General features: G+C 38.6%; 1 protein-coding gene across 1 annotated transcript; it reads right to left on the bottom strand.

The window, feature by feature from the left end:
- Window positions 1-1,107: 1,107 nt before the first annotated feature.
- On the bottom strand, window positions 1,108-24,383 carry Ppp2ca (protein phosphatase 2 catalytic subunit alpha). Its single transcript, XM_020168373.2, has 7 exons — window positions 24,071-24,383; window positions 10,665-10,874; window positions 6,829-7,002; window positions 5,830-5,919; window positions 5,170-5,331; window positions 3,201-3,319; window positions 1,108-1,989 (listed from the first exon to the last, which is right to left on the bottom strand). The coding sequence occupies exons 1-7, from the start codon at window positions 24,170-24,172 to the stop codon at window positions 1,917-1,919; spliced, it is 930 nt and encodes a 309-aa protein (XP_020023962.1). The 5' UTR covers window positions 24,173-24,383; the 3' UTR covers window positions 1,108-1,916.

Below are 24,383 nucleotides of genomic sequence, written 5' to 3' on the forward strand. Positions count from 1 at the left end.
GGCAATTATTCAAAGACCACACAATTCTTACCACAAGTCTCATTCTGCTAAACACACAGTTTAGAGAATTTGTACCTGGATGACAGCATCAAGTCAATGACAAGATATGAATTCCTCTAGAGTTATTTCTGTTATTACAGGTCACTTGGGTATTGAAATAAAACTACTGTACATAAATACAGTATTTGTTCAGTCAGGAAGAAAGGAAATAAAGCAACAAACAGAGGAACAGAAATGAGGGGGAAAGGCTCATAAAGGATTTTTTGATTTGGACAATTTAACTCCATAAAGCCACCAGGATCAATGAGATCAGAGGAGAGAAAAAGTGGACATTAAAGAAAATTTACTCCAACTATGTGTACACACACATGCAAATTGTGTATATGTGTACTTTCTTCAAACTTAAGGAAATGTTGTAACTTCTCTGTTGATTTCAAATTTAACACAGTGCAAAGCAAGTAAACATTTATTTACTACACTCACAAAAGTAATGATTAAGCATCCTGAAGTTTACCTAGATAGCTTAAAATATCAAATATTAGTTCCCACATTAGAACTGTCTTTAACTTTTAATTCTATTCAAAGGATAAAGGGAGGGATTCATTAAATGTTGAGCACTGGCATCAAGTGCCACTTTTGTCTTTGAGACAAAACACTAAATCATGATCCAACAATATTTTTCTATTTGGTTTCACTAATTACCATTTAAAGAACTTAACACAGGCTAATGCTTTAAAAGCTTTATCTAAGATAAACTTAATGCTAAGATCTCATGTCTCAAATAATGTACAAATATTTGTCAAGAACTTACCAATATGCCAATCATTTTAAAGAGTTCATGGAATATACATAGCAGTAATATTTGTAACCAGAAACTGCACTACTTACATCATTTAGTTTGTCAAGCTCTACCTGAAAACATGCCATTTTAAACAAAACCCTAAAAACTTAACTCTCAAGTTATATTTAACAATTACATCTTACTGCAGCACCAAGAATTCTTTTCTTACAGACAAGATCACACCAGCAATCTGACAAACTGTATTACACACAATACAAATAAATCTTGAAGTTCTTCTGAAGAAGGTCAAAGAGTTGCGCCACAGGTTATGTAGTGACTTTGATCTTTATTTTTTCATTACCTAGGATTCTACAAATTCTAAAATTTATCAATTGATCTTTTTAAATAAACAGCACCAGTCTTGCCCACTGATATAATTAAAATTTGACTTTCTCAGTTCTTAGTTCACAAGTTTATTATGAAAAACACTGCAGTGCTCTTGTGCAGTAACATTGTCTTACAGGAGGGGGAAAACAGCTGTTCAAAACAACTCACCAGGTTCTGACAATAACAAAGAACAACATGGGGCTGAGATTTGAAAAGGGAATAAACTGAGTGCAGACAAATCAGACATTTAAATTAAACAGTATCCCTGAAAATAAACAAAACAATTTCAAAACTCACAAGTTGGGGGGGTAGGGGCCTTGGTACTTATTTTTAAAAATGTTTATTAAGCTCCAATGATTGTTTGCTGCTATTCTTATCTACAGTCATGCTGAGTAAAGCTATAGCTAAATGGAAGTTAAATTGTATTCACGAGGTGTTATGTTTACATCTTATCTGCAGTCTCTCAGAGAAAGCAAAAGTAACTACAAATAGCACTATGCCAGAAACTGGTTTCTTGACCAACAATGTCGCTTCAGCATGCAATGGACTGACTGGTTCATTCTAAAGTGGTCACGGCAGTTGATGACAAGAAGCTTTGTATTTTTATATGGCACATCTTTTGGTCCGTGTGAAAACAAGTTTTTTGAATGTTAACTATTTTCTGACACTTTGGAGTTACTGTTGCTCTTCCCATTTCCATTAGGTCAATATATGGTTCATGGCAATACTGTACAAGTGTAAAATTTCATTACAGGAAGTAGTCTGGGGTACGACGAGTAACGTGGGGCTCGCCTCTACGAGGTGCTGGATCAAACTGCAGGCTGAAAAACAAGACAAGATTCACTGTTTCTAATCTAAGAGATCCACGAATTAACAATAAAAATTAAGACCCAAAGTCTTTCAAATCTAACACATTTTTTTTCCTTTCCAGTTTCAGCTTGTCTTAATGTAGCAGAACCCTATCCCAGCAGAACCATACATTTACTATCCAATATTTCATATAATGGGGTTCCTTCTAAGATCATTTGACAAAAAGGTTCTTCTAATTGAATTTTTGTGGGGGAGGGGCAGCATGAGGTTTGAACTGAGGGCCTCATGCTTGCTAGGCATAGGCTCTCCTAGTTGAACCACTCTGCTGGCCCTTTTCTGTGTAGGGAATTTCTGAGATAGTGTCACAAGAACTATTTGCCAGAGCTGGCTTCCAACTGCAATCCTCCTGATCTCTGCCTCCTAAGTAGCTAGGAGTACAGGTGTGAGCCACCAGTGCCCAGCTTCTAAGTAAATTTTAAAGTAGCTAGGGCCAGGCACAATGGTGCACACATGTAATACTAGCTATATGGGAGTCGTAAGTAGAAGGATTGCAAAACATTAGACCCTATCTGAAAAATAAAGCAAAAAGAGCTGGGGGGATGTGGCTAAGTGGTAGAATACTTGGTTAGCAAGTGCCAGGCTCTGGGTTCAAAATCCCATTACCAAGATGAAGATGTGGCCTGCCTTGCAAGTCCAAAGTCCTGAGTTCAACCCACAGTACCCCCCCCCGCCAAAAAAAACTCCAAAATGTCAGATTTCTCATCCTCAAAATACATTTTACTAATTCCACAATAAAAGCATGTTTTAAAAGTTGAAAATCAGCAGGGTGCCAGTGGCTCACGCCTGTAACCCTAGCTACTCAGCAGGCAGAGATCAGGAGGATCACAGTTCGAAGCCAGCCTAGGCAAACAGTTTGCAAAACTGTATCTCAAAAAGACCCGTAACAAAAAAAGTGGTCTAGTGGCTCCAAGTGTAAGCTCCCTACTGCAAGTGTAAGCCCAAGTGTAAGCCCCCTACTGCAAAAAACAAAACAAAACTTGAAAATCTAATAATTCACACTAAGTTCTATGTAGGATGTTAGTTTCTATCAATATGTATCAGAAAATTTTAAAATCAAGTTGGAATCTGATTTAGCATGACCTCACGAACATGTAACCTCTCATTAGCAAGGTAGTATATATACTCAGTAGTAGGAACCAAATGCTCAAATGTAAATACTTACAAAGAATATTTTAGAGTGTCATCAAGTTCCATGATTGCAGCTTGGTTACCACAACGATAACAATAGTTTGGAGCACTGAAAATTGTTACTACATTCCGGTCATGGCACCAGTTATATCCCTAGAAGAAAAAAAAAATTTACTCCCTTGTTTACACAAGTAAATGTGACTCTACTCAAGAGAGAAAGTAACTACAACTTACCCCCAAAACTCTAAATATACATGCATTTACTCTTTCCCAAAGTACGAAACTAGTTTTTTTTTTGGTTGTTGTGTTTGTTTTTTGAAAGCATAAAAAGAAAAACCTTAGCTGGGTGTGGTGGTACAACGCCTATAATCCCAGCTACTCAGGAGGGAGAGGCAGGTAGTCTGCAAGTTAAAGAGGACAGCCTGGACAAGTTAGTGAGACACTATCACAAAACAAGTACCCTCCCCATATATACAAAGGGCAAGGGTCAAGTGGTAGAGTGCTTGCTCTGGGTTCAATCCCCAATACCGGGGGAGGGAAAAAAAAGTGGTGGGGAGGACATGGGTGTGATAGCACATGTCTGTAATCCCAGATATGCAGGAGATGGAGATCCGGAAGATCTCCACAGTTCAAGGTCTGCTTAGGCAAAAAGTTAGTGAGACCCCCATCTCAATGAATAAACAGGGCATGGTAGATCACACCTATAATTCCAGCTAGCAAACCAGCTGGACTGTGGTCCAAAGGCACCTGGAGCAAATACGAAGGACTGTGTCAGAAAAAAAAAGTGCCTGTCTCATAATTGTGAGGCCACTGAGTTTAAACCCCAATTTCAACAACAAAAAACCTTAAAAAGTAACACAGATCACCACAGAATAAACAAACTTTTTCTTACTGCCCTCTATAAATGGCAGTGTCTCATCAGTCTCTTTTATTGCATGACCTTAATCATTATTTAAAAGTATCTGGCCACTCCTTATAGAAGCAGAGACCCATGCTACAGTTTGAATGTTGAATTTTCCCCAAAGGCCCATGTGTTAAAGGCTTGGTTTCCAGTGTGGCATTATAGAAGGCAGAGGAAGCTTAGGAGGTGATGTGTCCTTAAGTCACTGGTGTAGTACCCTTGAAGGGTACAGTGGGACCCCAGTGTGTCTGTTCCCTCTCTTTGCTCCCTGGCTTGAGATGTGGCTGCTTGTTCTAAGACATGTTTCTGCCCTCTCCAGAAGCCCAACACAATGAGGCCACCCAATATGGGACATGAACCTCCACACTCATGAACCAAAATAAACCTCTCTTTAAACAGGTAGCCTGAGCGAGGTATTTTGTTATAGTGGCAGAAAACTGACTAAATTACCCACTCCTGAAGAGCAGACTCCCTTTAATTATCTCCTCAGTCATAGGGGGAAGGCCCTGAGCTGGCTACTGGCCAGTAACAAACAATATACACCTCCCAGGACCTCACCTCATCTCTTATCCAGAAACCCATCTGAATACATGAGGTGCTCGTCTTACTTTTTGTGTTCACAATTTTCTCTCCCTAACTTTAGCAAAGTCAGATTTTACTGACAATAATCACAAAGTTGTATTGTTATTAAGAATCTAGTTCTAAAGTATACTAATCAATGTTCTATGCCAAGAACCCTAGTGTGTTCCCCTTTAGTTTCTTTTAAATCACCTGTAATCCTATCATCCAAAGGACCACTTGAACATTTTCATGTTGCCTCCCAGGGATCTGTTCTATCTCTCCCCATTTCCCTACATTTTATTTCCCCACCCTTAAATCCTAAGACCTTCCCAGTCATTAAGTATTCTCTGAAAGCATATTAAATGTGTATATTTCATTATCAAAAACTTCATTTTAATTCTAGCATGCATCTGCTGAAAAGGCTCAGGCTTTAATGGCAAACTCACCAAGAAGGAATACACAGAGAGTCTTACAGGATCAATATACAATTCCTTTTCCTTTAGTTACTAAAAAAAAAATGGTTTCAAAGAATAGAACATACCTCCATCACCAGCTGATGAGCTCTGGACACCAATGTGAGGCCATTGGCATGATTAAATGTCTCAGAAATATCTTGTCCGAAGGTGTAACCAGCTCCTCGAGGAGATATACCCCAACCACCACGATCATCCGGATCTGACCACAGTAAGTCACACATTGGACCCTAAAAAACAAGTTATAAACTGCCTTTTACAAAAATGGTAAATTCATGACCTGAGTAATTCACCATTAGTGACATTCTTCTAAGTCACTACCCGACTGGTATTTGCTGAAAACAGTTACAGATTTTATAGTAAAATGTCTGTCAAATGAGACTATTTTCCAGAAGTCTCTATGAGGCACAGTGACATCAATGCATAAGTCCCAATAGCAACATGGGCTAAAATCTGCCTGAAGTACACAAATGGCAGTGTGGGCTAGTGGCTAAAACAGAGGTTTTTCAGATAGAAAATGCAGATTCTAATAAACCCAGGCCCACAGCTAAGGTGACACTGGAAGGTTTCTATGCTTCTTCTGAACAAGGGGTTGACAAGAGTGCTTACACATCGTGGAGTTGTTTCTGAGAATTAAATGAAACAAAACATACAATGAACCAAGTTACAATTAAATTTTCTTCCTAAAATATTTCTTGAGAAGAATTTACTACCAAAAGCAGTCATACCTCATGGGGAACTTCTTGTAGGCGATCAAGTGCTCTTATGTGATCCAGTGTATCTATGGATGGCGAGAGGCCCCCATGTAGACAGAAGATCTGAAAAGAACCGTTTTAAATGTTAATTTAACCTGTGAGAAACTATAAATATTTTGGACTAGGCTGTAAGCAGCAATCCTCACACTTGGCCCCATCAGTGTTTCTTTGCTCTGTCTTAATAAGGTTTGACTCTGCAGAATCTGTTGCTCTAGCCCACTCAAAAATACTGAATACCCTCTCTTTCTTTCTGACACACCATGGCTAGGGCATGCACTCAATCAGCTCTTGTAAGAAAATGTTGCTCTTATCTTACTCCTGCCCCCTGTCAGACACTAATATAGTTACCTTCATACTCAGGATTTTCTTGCAAGTTCTTCTGTGCATAGTCCTACTCAGACCAGTAAATAGCTTGTTACATATCCTAGACTCATCCAGAAACAGCCTCAGAGGTTAGACAGGTTAACATACATTTTTCCATCCCTATGAACCCACGACATACAATTCAGTAACTGATACAAAGGAATTAAAAAAAAAAAAAGTTTAAATGAATGCTATCAGTCTGGACACAGCAGTGTGTGACTGTAATCCCAGCTACTCCAGAGGCAGGAAGATAGTAAGTTTGAGGCCAGCCAGGGCAAAGTTAGGGAGACACTATTAAAAAAACAAAGCAAGACAAAAAAAAAAACCCCAACCAAACAAACAAAAAAAGACACTATCTTAAAAACAAAATAAAAACAAAGGGCTTGCAGCTAATACTGGATTACCTAAGGAGCTATTTACTGGTGGTTTAAGTGACAGAGTGCTTATGTGGCAAGCAAAGGACCCTGAGTTCAACCCTAGTCTCTCTCTCTCTCTCTCTCTCTCTCACACACACACACACACAAAGAATGCTATCAACAAGGATTTGAATATGGAAAGAACCAGATTCCTGAAAATTATAAGCAATATGAGTTTTTAAGATGCACGAACCTGCCCATCCACCAAAGCAGTGAGAGGAAGATAGTCAAAAAGATCTGTAAAATATTTCCAAACATTTGCATTTCCATATTTTCTTAAACATTCATCATAGAAACCATAAACTTGTGTGATTTGTCTGCTCTCATGATTCCCTCGAAGAATGGTGATGCGTTCACGGTAACGAACCTAAAACAAAATGGGAAACATAAACAGCTAGCTCTTTGAAAAGTCAAATGACAATTCAGGAAACCTTCTACAGGGAAATCCGGAGCTTCAATTTTGTTGAAAAAGCATATACTCCCCCACATTACAATGAATTGAAACCACAGATTTTTACAAACATATTAGTGCCAATGAGGTGTTTGCCAACTCCATCTCAATGAAAACCAAACTCCCTCTACCACCAACTTTATACCAAGTATTATGAGAGGATATAAAATCTCATAGTGAATATTCTAGGATCAATAATTTTTAGTAAATTTAAGTTATGCAACAATCATCACAAGCCAGATTTAGAACCTTCCCATCACCTCAAAAGGATCTCTCATGCCTATCTACAGTCACTCCTCACTCCCACTCCCTGGCAACCATGATTTACTTTCAGTCTTGAGATTGCCTTTTCTAGAAATTTCATATAAATGGAAGAATGATCTTTTGTGCCAAGTATCACTTGGAATATTTTTGGGGCTCATCCATGTTGTAGCACAGATCAGTAGTTTATTCCTTTTTATAGCTGCGCACTGTCTCATTTTCTCTATTCCCCAGCAGGATGAACTGTTGTTTCCAGTTTTTCTGGCTATAATGAATAACTTTTGCTAAGTTTTGGTGGGGACATATGCTTTCATTTCTCTTGGACAGATTATAAAGAATGTAAGTGCTAGATCATACAGTAGGTTTATGTTTAATGTTTTGAGAAACTGTCAAACGTTTCCAAAGCAGATGGATCATTTCACATTCCCACTGACCAGCAATGCATGGGGATACACTAATTTCTCTACATACTCATCAGCACTTAGTATCAGTTTTACTGAATACGGTTATTATAATAAACGTGAAGTGGCTCACTGTAACTTTAATTTGCATTTCCCAAATGGCTAATGACACTAAAGCATTTTTTCATGTACTTACTGACCATGTACCTTCTTTGGTGAAAGATTTTTTTAAGTATCTTGACTATTAAAAAATTATCTGTATAGTAGAGGAGGTGGTGAGGGGTAAGAGAGTGGGCAGTAGTCGCTCAGGCCTGTAATCTTAGCTACTTGGGAGGTGGTGATGGGGAGGACTGAGGTTCAAGGTCAGACTTAATCTCAATCAGTAAAATCTGGCTGTGGTGGCATGCACCCTGTCATACCAGCTACACGGGAAGCATAAATAGGAGAACTGCAATCCAGGCTTGCCAGGGTATAAAGAGAGACCAAGCCAGCCCTAAGCCAGGGACCAGTGGCTCACATCTATAATCCTAGCTACTTGGGAGGCTGAGATCGGGAGGACCACAGTCCAAGACCAGCCCAGGTAAACAGTTCATGAGATCCCCATCTCCAAAGTAACCAGAACAAAATGGACTGGAGATGGGGCTCAAGCAGTAGAGCACCTCCTTTGAAAATACAAAGTCCTGAACCCCAGTCTCACAAGCAAACAAAAAACCCCCACCCTATCTCAAAAATAACTGTTGCAAAAAGGGCTGGTGGAGTAGTTCAAGTGTACAGCACCTGCCCAGTAAACACAAGGCCAAGTTCAACACCCCCATACACCAAAATTAAACAAAAAACAAAAAACTTTTATTATTGTCTTTTTTTTTAAAAGATAGGAATAGTGGTCTATGCCTGTAATCCCAACACTTGAGAGGCTGAGGCCAGCCTGGGCTACATAGCAAGACACCCCTCCAAAAAAAAAAGTAAAAATTCAAAAAACTTGAATGTGGGGGATATATAGCTTAGTGGTAGAACATGTACTTAATATGCATAAGGCCCTGAGTTTAAATCCCAGCACTGAAAAAACTTTTTTAAAAAATTAAAATACATAATTTGTTTTGAAAAACTGAATACATTTTTCCTTTATGATGCTTTTTTGAAAAACAAAGCAAAAAATCTTAATTTTGATGAAGGCCGATGACCTAATTTTTACAGATCTTTTGTTACTATATCTAAGAAATCTTGATGAGCTAAGATCACAAATATTTTCTCCGACAGTTTATTATAAAAGTTCATGCTTCTGCTGTTACAGTGAGGCCAATGATCCATATCTTGATCTATTTGTTCCAGCACCATTCACTTTAAGGGCTAATGTAAAAAAGTGTCACAGAATGGGTGCTTAAACAAAAGAAAAGTATTTTTCAAGGTTCTAGAGGCAGAAGTACAAGATCAAGGTGTCAGGAGAGTTGGTGTCCTCAGAAGGCCAGAAGGCCTGTCTTCTCCATGTGTTCTCACATCTCCTGTGTTTGTACCTGAATCTTTTCTTTTAAAGATACAACTCATACTGGAATCAAAGCCTACCCATATGACCTCGTTTTACCTAATTACCTCTGTAAAAGTCCTAGCTCCAAATACAGTCATATTCTGAGGAGTGGGGGGTTAGGATTTCAGCAAATGAAATTTGTTTCTTGGTGATACTGGGGCCTTATGCTTGCTAGGCATGCTTCCTACCACTAATGCCATGCCACCAGCCAGCATATGAAATGCACACAATTTAGTCCATCATACCCTCCTGCATGAAATCTGAAAGGGAGCATCATTCATTCCTCTTGTGTACTAGGACTGACCCTGTGCTGTAATCTTCTTTGACAGTATCTACAATCATAGCAGAAACTGTCCACCATCTAATCCAACTCCATCTTTTTACAAATACAGAACATAATGATGCAGCACTTTACCCAATTCAGATATTAATCACCTAAAATTCAGCTCTTGCTGAAACCATGTCACACGGCTTCTCTAATAATAGAAAAGTCTGTGACATTAATTTTATCATTCTGAATATTCTGTGATAAAAATAAGGAAAAGGGAAAATACCTTCATCCCAAAAAGTAAAGTACAACAACTTTTTAGAAGTGAAAGGCAAAAGCATTTCACACAAAAAGTAGTATCGTTTTGTGTTTCACTGTCAGATCTTCATCTGTGTATTTTATAAAGCTACAACTGGATCACAAAAGTTTGCAATTTGCTTCCTTTAGTTTTCTTTTCTTTTCCTTTCTTGAGACAGGGTCTTGCTGCTATGTAGCTCAGGGTGGCCTCAAACTCTCTATCCTTCTGCCTTATCCTCCCTCTCAGTGCTGGTATTACAGGCATGTGCTACCACACCTGGCTTTAATTATCATTTCCAATGTTCTAGATTATTAGGTTATGTTTAGCGGCTGCAAACTATTCCATTGTCACTGTTGGCTATTTAGATCAATTTTTTCTGATATTAAAGATAATGCTGTAACTTTTATTTACATAAATAATGCTCTTTTCCTCTTGAAAATGTTTCTCAGTAAAATTCTCATTATAGATTACTGTCAAAGGATATAAACATTTCAATATTTGATGTTTGTACCTTTATAACATTTCAAAATATCTATAAATGTAATTATACTACATCTTCATAACCAACTTACTAAATTAAAATTTCTACTGAACAGCCCTCTAACATTTTTCAAATACTCTCATGTATTCTCTTATTTTTTATTCTAAACCATACCTTACTCAGAATGTAGACACCCAGGATCAGAAGTCTAAAGCTTCAATTATTTGCATTCCTAAGTGTGGAATTTTGTTTTAAAGTTTAACATTCAGATAGAGAAAATCACAAAACACATTCACGACGACTGTTTAAACCAGTTCAAAGGGCCCAAAACATAAAACTGAAATTACCTTAAGAGCTACAAGCAGTGTAACTGTTTCAACTGAGTAATATCCTCTGTCAACATAATCTCCCATAAACAAGTAATTTGTGTCTGGTGATTTGCCACCAATTCTAAACAGTTCCATGAGATCATGAAATTGCCCATGCACATCTCCACAGACAGTGACTGGACATCGAACCTCTTGAACGTTGGATTCTTTTGTCAGGATTTCTTTAGCCTACAATACAAAAACAGAACATTTGTCCTTAAACAACATTTTAAAAAGATACATTTGCTCACACTTAATGTATATTAAGGGGGCAGACTTGTTATATGATGAAATTTGCAGGCATTTATGAGCTTTTTAAAATAAAACAAGATATAGGTAAGATTCTATACACTGGCTATCTCACCCCTCTGTTGTCTAGAGAAAATGTACACCAAAGGGAGAGGCCCAATGCCGTATCACCAATATTAGCAGGTTTTTTTGCGGTACTGGGGTTTGAACTCAGGGCCTATACCTTGAGTCACTCCACCAGCCCTTTTTAGTGATGAGCTTTTTCCATAGGGTCCCTTGGACTATTTGAGCCAGCTGGTTTTGAACTACAATCCTCCTGATCTCTGCCTTCTGAGTAACTAGGATTACAAGTGTGAGCCACCAGTGCCTGGCCCTATTAGGAGTTTTAAAAGCCTATCAAATTTCCATCTAATTAAGCTAGGGACCTATGATCCTAGCTACTTAGGAGGCAGAGATCAGGGAAATAGTTCTCAAGACCCTATCTCAAAAAAAAAAAAAAAAAAAGAATCTATCACAAAAAAAGGGCTGGAGGAGTGGCTCAAGCCATAAGAGTTCCTGCCCAGTTCAAACCCCCCAGTGCTGCCAAAAAAAAAAAAAAACACAAAACACAATTCTATTTCAAGTACTAAGGGGATAATTAGCATCCACACAAGATAAACAAAAATGGATGAAGAAATACAGGTTCCTATTTCCTCAGTTTTAGAGTTCTAACTATAATGCTAGCATTTCAAGTTACCAGGCTATAAGAGGTTTCTTGATCCTGCCTCTTTTTTGGGGGTAGGACCAAAGTTTTGAACTCAGGGCCTTGCGCTTGCAAAGCAGGCACTCTACCACTTGAGCCACCCCTCCAGTCCCTTTTTAAGTTTTTGGAAGACATTAAAATTTTGTCTGTTACTTTGATGTTTTTCTGCATACTCTTTACACCAAAACACAAACTTCTTGTTTTGTACAACTGGACTAGTCAATGTAAATGCTTTTTATGCAGCATGCTCATTCTCCCACAGATTCAAAATTCAAACATTACTTTTAAAGATAAAAGTAGAAACCTTATCATTTACTGATCACTTTTTATATGCTAGGAAATGTAAAGTACACTGGGGAACAATTTTTTGCTCAAGTGTATGAATGACTACTATGTGCCAAACCCTGTGCTAGCCACTGGAGATACAGTTTACAAGTTAAACAAGTTACAAACAAGTAACTGAGCAAAAGTGCCCAGACTGTATTAAGTCTCTTGAAGGAAAAGGAGAAGCTAATTGGGAAGACTTTAACCAAGTACCACAACAAACTATCATAAGAGAAAATGTTGCTGATGAGTCGACTGCTCATTACTATTTTTCTTTTGCAGTACAGGAGACTGAATCCAGGTTCACTCACCTGCTAAAGTATTCTATCACTGAGCTACATTTCTAAGCCCTCTCATTGCATTTTGTGCAACAACCAAGGATGACAAGTAAGCAATGACTTGCAACGATAGTTATACATTAAAAATCTCAATACTCATGCTCTCCTCTCCCAATTAAGTTAGAATCTTTGGGAATGGAATACAAGTTTTTTTTGTTTTTTTTTTTTCCTTTTTTCGGTACTGGAGTTTGAATCCAGAGGCCTCATGCTTGCTAGACGGGTGCTCTATCACTTGAGCCACTCTGCCAGCCCATAAATATCAGTAAGTTTTAAGTCCTTCCTATACCTACAGTGCTTTCCTAGGTACAGGCAAGTTTGAGAACCACTGTTCTCTATACTCCAAACATTTTTTTTGAGGGGAGGGGGTATTTCCATACATTCACCAAAAATGCCTGGAAAAACTCAAGTTACCCCCAAATAATTATGAATTTGACCTAACATTTTACCAAGTTTAGAAAAAATGTATACTGCTTCAAAAAGTGGTATTTATTAAAAAATACATGAAAACTATGTTTAAGTTCTATTTTATTTTGAAAAGTTTCTCTTGATAATTTCAACCTCCCCAGATTTATCATTACTAAAAATCATACCTCACTAGGCATATTCCACCACTAAGTCTGACATTAACATCATGTGTTTTTACCACCCAAAATTACAAAAATAACTATGAATACAACGATAAATTCTACCTTAAAGAAAATTTAAGGTTATTCACAAGTTTTTAAAAAAACCATGGTAGAAGAATATAGATGGTCACATGCCATGCATACCTTGCCATAATGAATTTTCACATTTAATTCTATCAGAAACTAAACTTCAGCCAGGCACCAGTGGCTCACACTGTAATCCTAGTCATATCTCTAGATCATTTAGCACTGGTTATTTGGGAGATGTGTCTCTTGCCTGAGCTGGCCTCAAACCATGGTTCTCCAGATCTCAGCCTCCCAAGTAGCTAGGATTTCAGGCATGAGCCACTAGCACCCAGCCTTAATTCTTTATCTTGGTGGGAAAATTGGGAGGATAGTAAAGCATTTGACTTGAGCACAAAAAAAGTATGAAGTTTCTTTTTCTGTGTTCTGGCACCCAGTTCGAATTTTTGTTTTAAGTTAAACAAACATAAAAACACACAGAATGACCTAAATTCAAGAGCCCCATTACCACCAAAAAAACAAAACAAAACAAAAAAACCCAAAGAAACAAACAAAAAACCTGTGTCAAAATCCTTTGTATAAAAAATAACAAACATTAAACTGTACTAAAATTTTGTATTCACTAAAAAGTTTATACATCATTTTAGTGGTCATTTAATACTACGATATTCTCTTGAACAAATCTGTAAATCTAGTATTGTCTATTTGAGTTACTTCTTTTTGGAAAGTTTTCAATTACAGGATTACACAGTAAAATACCATAAACGGTTTTTTTTTGTTGTTTCATATGTACTTCAAAATTGGATCATGCCAACTTAATACGCTAGTTATCACACCGACTTAATTGGCATTTCTCAGTTCAAAATTTTCTTTTCTTTAGCAGTACTGGGGTTTGATCCAACTTTTCATTCCATGTTTACTTACTAGCAGTTATTACTCCTCACATGTCCTTTGAGCATCTAATCAAGAGTTAGATGATGTTCTTACAGACTTCTATAAACTATGCTTTAATCTGTTACTTTAGTTGACTTTTTGGCATTTTCTCTTACTTTTAATATAGCACGTATTTTTCTATGTCTATTTTGCTTTATAATTTTTCTACAACTGTTAATCTATCACCTTGAATTTCTAATAATGTTTGATTTTTTTCTACTTTAATTCTAGGATTACATGACAACTACCCAAACTATTTACATGAGTGCTTTAAACAAGAACATGAAGCACTCTGGAATCCTGCATCATCACAGAATCACTGAATTGGGATATAGTGTTTTAGAAGTATCTTTCTTAATTCTTTTAAAAACTAGTCACCAATGCTGAATATTTCATAGTAACTCCTAATCCAACTCTCCCCTCTCAACTGAGAACAGGCAACATTTCCTGAACAAAAGCTTTCTCACAGAAAAGATGAGGCTGAGAATCCTTCAAGCCACCTGATTTGGCACTCATCAGAATCATGCCATTCTTCAACAAGGCTACCTGAAAGCAGCAAGGACCTTTGTAGATAGCATACACTCCAGGGAAAATATCCAACTGCAAAATTTTAAGTAATTTCATTAGGATCTCCAGCAATATTTTTCTTAGTCTCAAAAACACTTAAAGCTGGGCCTAGAGGTGTATACCTGTAGTTCCAGTTATTTGAGAGGTCAAGACAGGGAGACCATTTGAGCCAAGGAGTTTAAGGCCAGCCTGGGCAACATAGCAAGAATCTGTCTCAGAAACAAACAAACAAACAAAAAAACTACTTAATCACATAGCAGGAATAATTCTGGGACTCCAGTGTACCAAGAAATACCTTGCTTCAAATACTGGCTCAATTTTTTGAGTTAATGTTCACTTTTGGTATTAGTGGCTTGCATGCACTACCATGCATAGTTCTGAAAAAGGTCTTAATGTAACAAGAAGCACTTCTTAAACGTATATATTAACAGTACATTCCTTCAAAAGAATAAATTACTCCTGCAGAGTGTGATGGCATAAACCAGTAATCCCAGCAATAGGCTGAGGCAGGAGCACTGTAGTTCAAAGCTAGCCTGTCCCAAAGAAAAATAAATAAAAAGCAAAAAATAAAACTGAATAAATCAAGTTTTACTACAAAAGCAATTTCCATACAGGTCAAACACAGAAGAATGCCAAAGTTCATACTCAGGAAATTATAGTTCAGGTTCATCTGTACTTAACTAAAGAAATAAAATTTTATACCACAAAATTTGCCCTTGGTGGAAAAAGTTGTTATAAGTGGAAGCTAACCAGCTATTCTAAGAAAGGAAGAAACCAATGCTGGGTCTTAATGTGTCTTTGTGTCAATTGTGGGATCAAACTCAAAACCAGATACAAATTACTCTTTCCAATCTTTTTGGGGTTTTGTTTGTTTGTTTTTGAGATAGGATCTCACTATACTGCCCAGGTTGACCTCAAACTCCCTATATAGCTGGCTTTAAACTCACAATCTCCTACCTCGGCCTCCCAAGTGCCAGGGGCTGTTCCCAATCCCAGTATTACTTGACATAGGAAATCTTCATCTTTTGAAAGCTATAGAAAATCTAATTCTAATGTTCACTGGAACTCTACTACAAATAAATGCATTTCATATTCTGATTGTACTAATATAATGATAAAGATAGAAGCAAAGCTGAAGAAGGTAATTCTTTAATTTTACTTTTCAGTTTAAGCAGAAGTCATTTAAAAACTTTAAAAAGCAAAATAATTAAATTCTTAGGCAGAATGTTTTTTCAGTAGCAAAATGAAAATAGAATTTCATTTTGCTTCATAAGATTTTCATGTAAGATAAAAGGTAGGGTTTGTCTTATGTCATTTTCATAATTGTGCAAAAAATTAGTGATAAATTAGTATATAAGGCAGATTTAAGACACCTGAACAATGAAGGACAAGAATGTAAAACAAATCATGTGAAGGGGAGGACACTAATAGGAGGGGAGGGTGAATGCAGAAAGTAAAGGTGAATATGGTTAATGTACTTTGCTATACAAGTATGAATATGAAACATTCAAACCTGATAAAATCACCGTAAGAAGAGGACTAAGGTATAAAGGAGAATAATGGAGGGCATGAACAGATGCGGGGTATAATACACATGTATAAGGAAATGTCACAATCAAACTGTATAACCATTATAAACAAACAAAAATGTCTTTTTAAAAAAATGAAGGACACAAAGGTAAAATGGGTTCTGCTTGGCAGTTAGTACCAGTGGGAGGAGGGAAAGAATAAGGAAAGGGTAAATGTGGAAATATACGATTCAGTATGAAATGGAACAATGAGACCTGCTGAAACTGTTCTAAGAAGAGAGAGAAGAGGGATAAAGGAGAAAGATGGAGGAGGTGACTCTAACATACATTGTAAGCACTTCTGTAAATGTCACAATGTACCCCCAGTATAACTGTAATATTCTAATAATAAAAAAGAAAAAATACAAGGGCTAGATTTACCACAAGGGTAAAAAATTACTATCTGTAGTAGTAACTACAATAACTTAAAGTGTGGGGGAGGATAGGGAGAGCAGGAGCAACTGGCAAATTGGTAACATATATACCTTTTACTGGCAAGATCATTCATTCCAAACCACAATTCCAATATCTAAGTAGGCAATAAAACTGTATTATGAAGAGATTATGCAGTTAATCCAGACTAGTCTCCACCAATCTTTGAGATACCACTTGTGTCCCCTCCACTAACAGGCAGCAGGACACCTCGCCCGCCTTTATGCTACCACTACGCAGAAAGAAATGTCATTTAAAACAAAACAACAAAACCAAACAAGCTAGAGCCAGCTTGCTTTTAGTAAATTGAATGTGTATTTCTTCCCTAATAAACTTTGCTATCACTTTTACTACATTGCTTGAATATGTCTCTTGGACACAAATTGGAATTAGCTATACTGACCTTCCAGTAACACCCCCTTACCCCATCATCAGGTGACAGAAGATTTGCAAGCCAGAGCCAGGAGTTGAATTTCCCAAGTTTGGATTCTCATCTAAGGTGTTTATTATCAAACTCACAGCAATCAACCCTAGCAAGTGCCAGGACATTACCTACAGAGTAGACAAAATTAAACTTAAAAATAAAAGAATAACTTGATTTCTTCTGGTCCTGATTGTGATAGCCCATCAACTGTATGTCCTGACAACTGAATTTCCCATGTCACCTCCTAAATAAAATAGGGGATTGATTTTTGGGATTCCCTTGCTAGCTAGGGACAATACCCAATTTCGGCTCAGAAGTACGTACAGAAAACAGACCATCATCCTCTATACCCCTTTTAAGATTAAAAGCACCCAAAGTTGTTTAGGGGGAAAATGAGGAAGGATAGATTAGGAGACAGGGAATCATTACTTTTAATAATCATTAATAGGGTCAGACTCAGACATTAGAACCAGGAAGTAAAAACAGCAGTTAGTGCCCCTTCTATCAGCTTTTGGATGTGAAGTTGGAAGAAAAGGGAAACATCAAGTGGCTACCTGTATCTGCCTTCCCCTTTTAGATGTTAAGAAGCTGCAAGGTTCCTTGAATGAGTAGAGAAAAATAGAAGGCATGTTTTATAAAAGGAAATCTTAAAACTCACCTATTATTCCTAGCCACATCTCCCATGTTTTAGAGTAATAGGGCCCAAAAGACCAAAAATCGTATGTTCTCCCTCATATGCGGACATTAGATCAAGGGCAAACACAACAAGGGGATTGGACTTCAATCACATGATAAAACAAGAGCACACTTGGGAGGGGTGAGGATAGGTAAGATAACCCCAAAAACTAGATAGCAATTGTTGCCCTCAATGCAGAGAAACTAATGCAGATACTTTAAAGCGACAGAGGCCAATAGGAGAAGAGAACCAGGAACCAGAGAAAAAGTTAGTTCGAGAAGAATTAACTTAGAAGATAACACACATGCACAAGAAAGCAATGCAAGTCAACTCCCTGTATAGCTATCCTTACCTCAACCAGCAAAAACCCTTGTTCCTTCCTATTATTGCTTATACTCTCTCTACAACAAAATTAGAGATAAGGGCAAAATAGTTTCTGCCAGATAGCAAGGGGGTGTGGGGGGGAGAGGTAGGGGGGCGGGGCAAGGGGGGAGAAATGACCCAAACATTGTATGCACAAATAAATAAATAGAGTAATAGGACCCATCTTGGTGACTCAGAACCACTGTCTAATGATTAGGGGTTGCTAACTCTGCCTTGATGACATACAGTTCCCCAGTTCAGAGCATCCAGAGTCCACAAAAAGGGCCACTACTTTTGCACTTTCTCCCACCTTTTCGCTTCTAGCAGGAAGTGCTTTGTCCTCATTAAAATTCTCATTTTTAATCCTGTTATGGTAAAATAAATCTTTGCTAAAACTTTAAAAAAAAAAAAACCTTCCGCCTTCCTAGATCCAGTCCTATTCAGATCTTGCTTTGGTAAGAGAGGGATTTTTCAAACAAGAATGAAGAAAAAAAAAAAAAAGTTGACTGAAATGAGAGAAGTGGAAAGAAGAATCAAGAACTTTCCTGTCCCGTGTAATTTTGCATGTACTCAGCCCTCCTCAAAAAAGAACTCATCACCACCTCAACCCAAACTCCTCGGTCTTCAGATTTCCCTAGTTTACCTCCTCCAAACTAAACAAAGAATAACCTCGTAGGTAACTGACAAACTTGACTTACATGAAAAGGAGAAAATATCTGCTGCCACAAAAGAGGAACACTAGATTGGAGATATGTTACCTCATTTGTTCCTCCAGGGCTCATCATTCTTTCTACAGCATGAGTTTCATCTCATTGCCTGTTTTGTGGTACTAGGGTCTGAACTCAGGAATACACCTCCAGCCTTCACTGCCAGTTTTTGAAGACACTGTTTGCCTGTTTTGTGGTACTAGGGTCTGAACTCAGGAATACACCTCCAGCCTTCACTGCCAGTTTTTGAAGACACAGAACTCTTGGTCTTGGACAGAGAAAAAAGGGACAGGTATAGAGACGAATGGGGATACACACGCACACACAAACAAACAGCTCTATATGTGAACAGAACTGTTCTGTTTTCTCATTAAGATCAGGAAACATACACAAATGCTTGACTTTGGAAGCTATGAAAATGGAAAGAGGTATTTTATAAGCTGCAATGACAATGTAAGTTAGTTATACTTTATTAGAATATTTTACAGCTCAGTCTTTGGGTCATGACTTATATTGAGAAGATACAGAAAAATGACCCACGATTTTCACCAATCTTATTTGAGGAACCAATATAGTTAGCCATCTCCAAAATGGAAGAATAATTACTGTTTCTAAGACAACTGGGACAACAGCATGACATGACTGGAAGCTTTCAAGCAGTAAGAAAAAGGACAGCACTTCATTTTACAGAACTGTTGATTCCACAATCCAGCTTGGCCCCAATTCACCTGCATCTTTCATTATTAACACTATCTCAGGGATCTATAAAGAAAGACTCAAACTCTCGGATTAGCATTCATAACCTTACGCCCTCAATGTTAGTGCCTGGAGAGAAGTCACTTTACCTTTCTGAGGTGCTTAGTTTACATCTATAACCAAGAACAATAACTATGTATAAGTATGATGAAAATAATATGTAACATGCTTTCCCCATCTGTTTATTCTCAATAGTCAAATTACTTCTATGGAAATGAGCCAAATAACCTTTTAAATTAAACATACATACTCACAAATATATTACTTACTTCACATTAAGAATTTAATCTTGGGGCTAGAGAGGTAGCTTAAGCAGTAGAGTGCCTGCCTAGCAAGTGCAAAGCCCTGAATTCAAACCCCAGTACAGTCCCCCACCAAATACTGTTTGGCCCATACTGTTTGGGATATAGCTCATTGGTAGCGTGCCTGCCTGCCTAGTATACATAAAGCCATGAGTTCCATCCCTAGCACTACACACACACACACATTAATCTCCGACAAATATTTTTCAACTTATCTAGTTAGGAAGAAGCAATCTGCCTTTTTTTATACTCATGTAACAAATTTAAATGAAGCCTTAGTGACTGCATTTTATTTATAGTGCTTGTAGAGCAATGGAAAAACTGCATGCTTGGTTGGGTAAAGAACTCCTTTTGAAAAAAAAAATTGGCTATCAAACAACATTCTCCACATGTTTGCTAAGACTTGAAAGCACAAAGCCAAAAATCATACATAAGTCATTGCTGAAGTCATATAAAAGTACTGCTTATTGTAGTTAATGCCAAAGTTGATACTATTTACTTCCTTCAATCTGTAGACGCAAACATGCCTGGCCAACTTCATGTATGTAGTAAGGCTACTGACTACAAAACTATGCATGAGACAAAACTGTATTCACTCATCAATATTTTTTCTTTTCTTTCTTTTTTTGGGGGGAGGCTGTACTGGGTTTGAACTCAGGGCTTCCCGCTCATTGGGGAGGCGCTATTCCACCTAAGCCACACCTCAAGCCCTTTTTGCCTCTGATTATTTTGGAGATAAGAGTCTCACTTTTTGCCCAGGCTGGCCTGGACCACAGCCCTCCTATTTTACACTACTTCCAACTGTTGCTGGGCTAACAGGCTTGTGTCACCACACCCAGCTATTTTTCCCATTGAGATGATGTCTCAAACACTTTTCTGCCCAGGCTGGCCTTGAACCATGATCCTCCCAATCCCAGCCTCCCAAGTAACTAGAACTACAGGCATGAGGCACCAGTGCCCACCTTCGCTTACCAAATTTTTAAATAACAAATTACTAGCCCCTAAGAATGAAAAGTATTCTACACACACAACTGGGCTTTAATATAAACTTTAATCACATCTTTTAAAAGATTTAAAAAACCATGCTCACCCTTGTCTACAAATAATACACACTTGGATTCTCTCCATTTTGAACACTTAACACTGTTAATTGTTGTTGGTAAAATACTAATGTTCTCAGGAAGTTTTAGTCACAACGACCTCTAATGCATATTTCTGTCTTTACTATTTAAGTATATTACTCAAATTGGTACTAGGCCTTTATATTATCATCCTTTTTATAATTAAGGAAAGTATCAATGGTTATCTCTAGTAAGTATTTTTCAAAGGGTACCATTACACTAATGAAAAATTTTAACTCAGTATTTTCAAAATTACTATTTAAGTTGGGTGTGGCAGGAGGCTGAGGCAGTAGGATCTATGTAGCCTGGGCTACATAGAGACACCATGTCTCAAAAAAAAATCAGAAACAACAAAAACACAAAACAAAATCAAAATTATTATTTAGAAGGCAATCACATCAAAGAGATATAGTTTTCACCCAAAGATGCTATTGTCTACATAAATATTAACAGTACAAGCAAACACTTGCTTTACTAGGACTTGTATAAGACCTATAAAGTTATGCACCCCCTACCTTAAATAAAATTGTTAAGTTAGTCTGTAAAGTTTATATAGTTCCAAAAAATCAAAAATACAAATGAGAAGGCTGTGTAATAATATTCACCACCAAAAAAGGATCTACTTCGTAACACCTAGCTTCAAGTATTATTTCTATCTTTTTGGCTCAGAACTAAAATCTGGAGAGACAGAGAGAGAAATGGCAATCTAAGTCGATTAGCCTCACTACATCTTAGTTTTACCAAGTAGAAAACAATGAACACTGGCTCCATTAAGCTTTAGCCACCATCCCACCTTAGAATCCCATATTATCTTCCATAGTCTCCAAAGCAAACCTACTCCTTCCAGGGTTCATGTCCCACTCATCTCTGTACCTTGCTTTCTTTCCAACTAAATTTAATGCTCCTTGAGAATATGTATAATTATTCTTCCTTTCCTTTTCATCCCTTTGTTACGAGTATTCAATCAAGTTCAACATTTAAACACAAAAGTACTAAATTAGAAAACAGAAGTAACTTCAGAGTATTTTCCCACCAGGCTGGGTCTCAGCACATAGCCCACGCTGGCCCAAAACTCATGATCAGTCCTCCTGCCTCAGCCCCTCAAGAACTGAGATTTCAGGCATTCACCACTAAATCCAGCTTCAGAGTATGTTTTGTAGCCTGGAAAACAAAGACCAAGTGAAGTGGTTGTCCCAAAGTCAGTCACAATGTACTCAGGAGAAAAAGGTCTAGTGTTCAAGTCTAACTAGGTGTTCAGTGAGTGGTCTTCCAATCACATCATTATCTCAAATGTTTTTCTTCACAAATGATACTGACTCAAAATTTTCGTATAAAGCACGGAGCCCCAAAAGTTAGTAAAAACCATTTCTCATAGCTAGAAACTGAGATCTAACTATATACATTAAGTAATTCTTAAAGGCCTATTTCTTTTTCTTTTCTCTTCTCCCTTCTCCCTCCAAGTACTGGGGATTCAACCTGGCCAAGTAATCCACCACTTGAGACGAGACACATCCCTAGTTCTTAAAGGCCTATACCGAAGCCTTTAAAATAGCAACGTCACCTGATGTGCGAGAAATTTTTTTTTTTTGTACAGGGGTTTGAACTCGGGGCCTCATGCTTGCTAGACAGGCGCTCAACCACTTGACCCAATTCTTCAGCGACATGGGAGAATTAAAAAACAGGAGATTCAATACATTGCTATTAAAATTCAACTTTCAACAGATGTACCACTTCATCAACTAGCAAATAAATCTAAATCTGTCATAAATTCCAATTGTTCTTAGCAGTTTCTGGAAAAGCGAGTCTTGCTGGGGGTGTGGTTCAAGAGGTAGAGGCGTCTGCCTAGCAAGGGTGAGTTTCTAAGTTCGGAATCCAGTACTGCCAAAAAAAAAAAAAAAAAAAAAAAAAAGTAGTAATCTGAAAAAGCATGTCTTGAGAACATATGAAGAAGAACCCATGAGCCTAATTTTTACATCAAACCACATACGAGTGAGCACAATAGCGCTCCAAAAACCCCACTAATACAAAATACTAATAATATTCCAAAATTCTGCACTAAAATGAAATGCTGTGTTGTGAAAACGGCAGTTAAAATGTTCACAGTGGAGATAAACATTTTATATATTTAGAAAACTGAGTTACAAAACTTCCAAAGTAAAATAGCTGATAGCTAAATAAGCTATTTCACCAACGCCTAGAGAAAAAAACGGAATTAGATAATACATAAAATACTAAGCTCTGAGTTATTAACTGGGTTGGAACAACCCATTTCCAGTATCTGTGAGATATGATTTGAACATTCAACACAATGCCTGCAGTACAGTATGAGGTCAGTGTAGTGACTATAATCACTACAAAAAATACACTCAACTTCTTCAACAAAGAGTGTGAATACAAAATCTGACACTCTTCCAGTTTATGTTGCTCACCCTAAAAATAAATGGCAAAATGCCAACTATGTGAAGCTCAGAGGCTTTCACATTACCCAATTGAGTCAGCATTATAAATCATAAACTGACACTTGGTTTCCAACCCAAGAGCTCCTTGTGTAGTATGACTCACCAAATCCTCCATTTCTTCCAACTACGAAAAATAAGTTATACTCCTCCCTTACATACTATCACCATGACCTTCGCAGAAATGAGGCTAGCCATTTCTTCTATGACTTTAAAAGACACCATTTACAGAGGGCTCGGAAAAAAGACTGCTTGTTTGAGTTAATACAAGCCACCCAGCGTAGCCTGAATAACCTTTTCGCAGCTCTGGGATCTGGCCTACGAGCCTGCCTTTAGGGAACCCTCGGGGCAGCGGGGCCCCAAGAGTCGGGCCTGAGTACCAGTGGGACGCCTTTTCTCCACCTCTCGTTCAAGCCCGGGCCCCATTCTGGCGGCACAGCGCGAGCCCCGCATCCGGATCCAAACCCTCCCCAGACTCGGACCCGGAGGTCTCGGCTCTCGCTGCCACCCCGCGCCCGGCGCCAAGCCCAGAGGCTTGAAACCCGGGGGTCCGGCAAACGACGCCATTTTAGGCGGCGGTGGCGGCGACAGCCAATCCGCGCGCGGAAGGCAGGGGGCGCCGGGTCGCTCGGGAGCCGCGGCGGGCCGGGCCGGGCGCCGGTCAGTGAAGCTCGGGGGGCCCTGCCGGCGGCTCCGCCATGTTGCCCCCACCCCGCGGTCTCCTCCGGGGCGGGCCCGGACTACAGCCATTTCCGAAGCACCCCGAAAGCAACTTACCTTCTCGCAGAGGCTCTTGACCTGGGACTCGGTCAGCTGCTTGCATTCGTTCAGCTGCTCGATCCACTGGTCCAGCTCCTTGGTGAACACCTTCTCGTCCATGATGCGACCGCCTGAACCGGCTGCCGCTCCGCGCTGCTCCCGCGCCGCCGCCCGCACACGGGCCACACGCACACGCCGCCGCCGGTTCCCGGGGTATTTCTGTGGGCCCTGACGGCTGCTGGGCGCTGACGCTGGCCCCGCTGCCTCTCTCCGCAGTGCTCGGACCGCCGCTGTGCCGCCTCCTCCGCTCGCCCTAGCCCCGGAGCTCGGC

The sequence above is a fragment of the Castor canadensis genome, chromosome 16, assembly GCF_047511655.1.
Source record: "Castor canadensis chromosome 16, mCasCan1.hap1v2, whole genome shotgun sequence".
NCBI classification, from domain to species: Eukaryota; Metazoa; Chordata; class Mammalia; order Rodentia; family Castoridae; genus Castor; species Castor canadensis.

What these genes read in the sequence shown, in the direction of transcription:
- Ppp2ca (XM_020168373.2), bottom strand. Translation starts at nt 24,172, where the DNA reads ATGGACGAGAAGGTGTTCACCAAGGAGCTGGACCAGTGGATCGAGCAG. An exon ending in CACTGCTTGTAGCTCTTAAG is followed by an intron (nt 7,003 to 10,664) that starts GTAATTTCAGTT and finishes ATTTTGTTTTAG; the next exon opens with GTTCGTTACCGTGAACGCAT. An exon ending in CTGCTTTGGTGGATGGGCAG is followed by an intron (nt 5,920 to 6,828) that starts GTTCGTGCATCT and finishes GGTTCTTTTCAG; the next exon opens with ATCTTCTGTCTACATGGGGG.